The sequence below is a fragment of the Photinus pyralis genome, unplaced genomic scaffold (genome assembly GCF_008802855.1).
Source record: "Photinus pyralis isolate 1611_PpyrPB1 unplaced genomic scaffold, Ppyr1.3 Ppyr1.4_LG3a, whole genome shotgun sequence".
Taxonomy (NCBI): Eukaryota; Metazoa; Arthropoda; class Insecta; order Coleoptera; family Lampyridae; genus Photinus; species Photinus pyralis.
In genome coordinates this window covers 22,138,056-22,142,880 of record NW_022170509.1, presented here as the reverse complement: position 1 = coordinate 22,142,880, position 4,825 = coordinate 22,138,056, and the positions used below count along the sequence as shown (strand labels likewise).

The 4,825-nt window shown below is 35.6% G+C and overlaps 1 protein-coding gene across 3 annotated transcripts; it reads left to right on the top strand.

Moving 5' to 3' along the window:
* The first annotated feature begins 1,666 nt into the window (after positions 1 to 1,666).
* On the top strand, positions 1,667 to 4,507 carry LOC116166276 (transforming growth factor beta activator LRRC32). 3 transcript variants are annotated; one of them, XM_031481157.1, is made up of 4 exons: positions 1,667 to 1,797; positions 1,880 to 2,082; positions 2,139 to 3,992; positions 4,371 to 4,507. In XM_031481157.1, the coding sequence occupies exons 2-4, from the start codon at positions 1,918 to 1,920 to the stop codon at positions 4,443 to 4,445; spliced, it is 2,094 nt and encodes a 697-aa protein (XP_031337017.1). In that variant the 5' UTR covers positions 1,667 to 1,797; positions 1,880 to 1,917; the 3' UTR covers positions 4,446 to 4,507. The 3 variants fall into 3 exon arrangements, with proteins under 3 accessions (XP_031337017.1, XP_031337018.1, XP_031337016.1); XM_031481158.1 differs by having other exon boundaries at positions 1,673 to 2,082; positions 2,139 to 3,772; positions 3,824 to 3,992; XM_031481156.1 differs by having other exon boundaries at positions 1,673 to 2,082.
* The last annotated feature ends 318 nt before the right edge of the window (positions 4,508 to 4,825 follow it).

The window sequence follows — 4,825 nt, the reverse complement described above, 5'->3', positions numbered from 1 at the left end:
CAATGAAGAAATTCATCGACACTACAAGGTTCAATATTTAACACTATAGCCACTATAGGTGGTGCACCAATATTGTTTGAACAGTTTTTCACATTTCAAATGTCAAGAGGAAGTCTGTTGAACATTTTAATGCAAGCGTAACAGCATCTTTTTCAATCATTGATAATTTATGTGCTGGATAATGTCGCATTTTTACGAGTATCGTAATTATGACTTATTTTGGTTAAATTAAATATTTTTTTTAATATAAACAGGCGGATTTCGTAGATATAGAGTCCGAATAAACTTAGTGCCTATTGCATATTATTTCTGAACGCGCCTCTACACGATTCACGATATTTCAATCCGTACATCGTTCTAATGACACTTTTCTGTATCTTATCACAATTGACCACAATAAGGTAGTGTTTTCTTCTAATACAAACGAGGGTCAACGTTTCTACCTTTCCTCCATAGCTTTAACTATGTTCTCCATAACATTCCACACCGCTACTGAGGTGCTCTTATTTCGTTGGAAATCGTATTGATTGTTGTGAGATTGAACACAGAGTAGTAGCCGTGCTTTCATGGCCTTTTTCAAGATTTTTGATATGACCGACAGCAGTGACAGCCTATTAGTCTCCTTTAATACCTTTTTTATGGAGAAGTATAATCTTCCATTAGAAAAAGAAAAATTCATAATTTCAGTTAACTGTAACAATTCGCGATTTTTCATTAAGAATTAAGGACTGTTGTCATATCCAACAGAATTGTTGTTATCATCAACATTAACTGGGCGAAGGAAGAACGAACTACATAAGTGCCCTTAGTATAAAGTATCAAGTATTTAAACACTGGTAAAAGTGTGACCTTCAACATCCAAAACGACATTTTCATTATAAAATTGTGCTGTAAACTGTACAACTGTACATTCAGTAAAGTATAGTCAATCTTTTTATTTATTTGTGTTGTTTATTTGTTCAACGGAAATACCATTTTTACAAAAAATGCAATACATAACATCATATGGTAAAATGCAATAACAAAACGAAGTGTGACTATAAATCAAAATTACTGAAAAGCTTAAAAAATATTTCAAATAAAAATCAAGTGCATTTTAATTGATAAAAAGAACGATAAATTAAAAATTAAGAGTTTTTATTTTAAAACATTGTTACCCCTCTCCATTCATATTTTCTGCACGTCAATAAATTGTTTAAAATGTAGTGTATTAATTAATCACACTTAAATTCAGGATAAACATTTGCCAATTTGTAATAGAAGGCGACAGTGTGTTATTCGTGCTATGATATATACAAATTGGCCGTTGGTGATTCACAAATTCGTAAGTAAAATAGTGTTTAAAAAACCATAGATAAGCGTTCTGTAAACATAGTGAAAGACAATACATATTTATCACTACGTTACCTCCATTCCTTTCGTGCGTTTTAATTAGGTACGTATCAAACTGTTGAAACCTATTTTCCCATTGTGACCATTTAACGAATTTTCCACTAAATGTAGAACAAATTCTATCTATTTTTGTAATATTCTTAGGGAACCTTTCGTTTCATTATCAACTTCCATATCAAACGGTTTTGTTTCGCATGGTGGTAGTACAAATTTTAGCGATAAGAACAGCGTCAGGGAGGGGCCTATCTTATCTTATTAAGAGTAGTCAGGTACATTCAGATCTATGAATCAGGGTTTTCAGTACGTTACAAATATTAATTTAAACAGTATAAATAACTAAAGGCAACATAATCAGAGTGCGGTCCGCAAATAAATCCGATAACTTCGTTATATTAAGAATTTACAGTATGTACCTAGTGTAGTGTTTGTTATCTGTTATGTCAGCTACTTTTGTTCCTCCTGAACAACACAACGGATTTAATTTCAGAACTTTCCCCTGATATAATGTTCGGCAAATGAATAAATATGAGGCTCATAATCAAATGCGCGTGGAGTATTGGGCTCATCTTCCAATTGGTAAACGGTGAAGAATTCGATTGTCCCCAGAATTGCACGTGTAATTCTCATGAACTGTCAACAACTTGTCATCATAACGGACTCGTGGATTTACCCAACGGAATACATCTGCGGGTAGCACATTTTAAGGTACAATCCCTTTTACTTTTTACTAACTAAACCTATTTTAGGTATCTCGACTTGATCTATCATTCAACGAGTTTACAAGCATTCCCTTAACTATTTCAACTTACAAAGAACTTCATCATCTAAATATGTCTCACAATAAACTGTTGTATATAGAAGAGAAATCTTTCCAAACTTTAAACGGTTTGGAGGTATTGGACTTGTCGCATAATTTATTTAAATATTGGCTAGATATAAATAAAGCGGCATTAATCAACTTACCCTCGCTGTACAACTTAAATCTGTCCCACAATCCACTACAAGGATTTTCTGATATCTTTCTCCACCAGCCATTACGAAGTAATTCACTGCAAACTCTGCTTTTAATTAACTGTTCCATAACGAATATATCAGACGATCTTCTTTTGGGATTTCCCAACTTGAAAACATTAATGTTGTCAAATAATCCTTTACTTGCGCTTACCGCGCGACTCAAATCGGATACTCTACAACATTTAGACCTTTCTAATTGTAACTTGCAACGAATGCATCCAGATGGAATCTCCAGCCTTACGAGTTTAGAATATTTGTCGCTGGCTGAAAATTACGGACTTAAGAAATACAGTTCAAGATCGAAATCGTTGAAACACCTAGACTTGTCCCACTGCAACCTAGAGACCGTGCCGTCAGTCAGTTTGCCAAACTTAACGGGCCTAATTTTAAAAGGAAATCATCTACGTCATATTCCCGCAAATACGTTCCTAAACTGTCCCGGGTTGAAGAACGTTGACCTTTCCAGTAACACAATTAAGAAAATCGACGTGTTCGCCTTTAAACCTCTCAAACACGTCCATAACGTAGACCTTTCGCTCAATACAATAAGAGATATACCGAGTGCGACATTCAATAGCAATAAACAACTGACAAAGCTCGATTTATCTAGAAACTATTTGGATACTGTCGTTCAACTATCCAGTGATTCCCTAAAGTGGTTGGATTTGAGTGTTTGTGAAATTCAGCACATCGATTCGCAGAGCTTGGTGTTGTTGCCTAAGTTACAGACCCTAAATTTATCCCGTAACCTGATCGCCTCCATACCGGATAAACTGAGTGCCAAATCTCTTCGAGTTCTGGATTTGAGCAGGTGTGGAATTTTTTCTTTAAACATCTTGACATTGAGTGCGCTACCTAGTTTGCGATCTGTTAACTTGAGTGGGAATCGTTTAACGTCAGGATTAAAACCTTCATTCTTCCATCGTGTTTCAGAGTTGAATTTGGAAGATAACTCCTGGATTTGTGACTGTAAATCTCAGGAGTTTTTGGAGTTTTACCGTTGGTTGCAATACAGCGTTACTTCAAGTAATAGTTTGCGGTGTAGATCACCCGAAAACGTTGCGGGGTATACATGGGAAAATGCTTGCAATCAAATCTGGCGTCCCGGTGAAAACGGAAATGTGAAGGGAACATGGATGTATGTGTGGGCAATCATTGCACTGTCAACGGTATTATGCTGTCTCGCGATAGGAATAAGAAACGTCCGTCGACGCCGGCGTACAGCTCGGGATCAAGAGGTCCGAGAAGCCGAAAGGCAGGAAGAGCAAGAACGACTCAGACAAATTCACGAACGCAACCTTCATTACAGTACCGAGTACGTAGACAGAAATGCTCCAGATCCTAGAGAATTACAATCGCCCCCTTCGTACGTCGAAGCAATGTCAATGCCGAGGCCAATTTTAAGTGTCTCTTGTAGTAACCTACGCGGAAGTCAACACAGTTTGCGTTCCATACAGTCTTACCATAACGAGAATTCTCGGAAAACCAAGGTGCGTAGGAAACGGCGAAGAAACAACAGGCAGGGAAGCCGATCTAATATTTCAGAAACCCAATCGGTCGCATCGATTTCTCATGGAAATACCGAGGTCAGTAATTCAGAAGAGGAATTGCATCCTACCTTAACCATTGAAAGTAATATATAAAGTCTTTGTATTAGCTTTTAGTGTGCAAGTACGATTTTTGGGTATTTTTTTAATAATAATCAATATTTAAATAACCATCAAACATTTTCTTATGTCACGAATATTATGAGCACTTAGTCTTGTCATTTGTTTTAATATTCGTTCAGTCAGTGTAAAGTCAACATACATAAACTTGGCAATGTACAACTACCTTCTACCGGTGTACCCATCATTCATCGTTACCTCATTACAGTTATTACTATTCGGTACATTCCCTGTTTGAGTAGTTTAATACGTTTAATTTAGTTTTAATTGTTGTTAACTTGACCTCCTTCTTTACAGACTCGAATTCAAAATGATCCACAGTTTGCTTCGGGCAATAACCATTTTTTTGAAAGAGAAAGAGGACCAAGTTAAATTGTCGACTGAAATACTCTATACCAATTTAAAAAACGTTTGTAAGAAAATATGATACGGAATTATAGTGTCTTATTTTATTTCATCTGTAAGGCAATCTTTTGCTATTGGTATTTGTCGCGACTGTATTCCTATCCAATACCAATTTACGCCTTTTAATCACCTACTGATTGTTTATTCATTACGTTTCGTAATACTATATTTCAAGGTAGGACTCCATTTTTTTTGAGCTTAGACGCTCAAGTTCAGAATCATCTTTAATTACAATATTCCTTTTTGCAATAATAACTGTAAATCAAAGGGTGACTAACTTTAAAATTTGTTCGCACAGTGAGTTAGGATATAAATAAACACAAAAATCTACCACAAGATAAAAAATT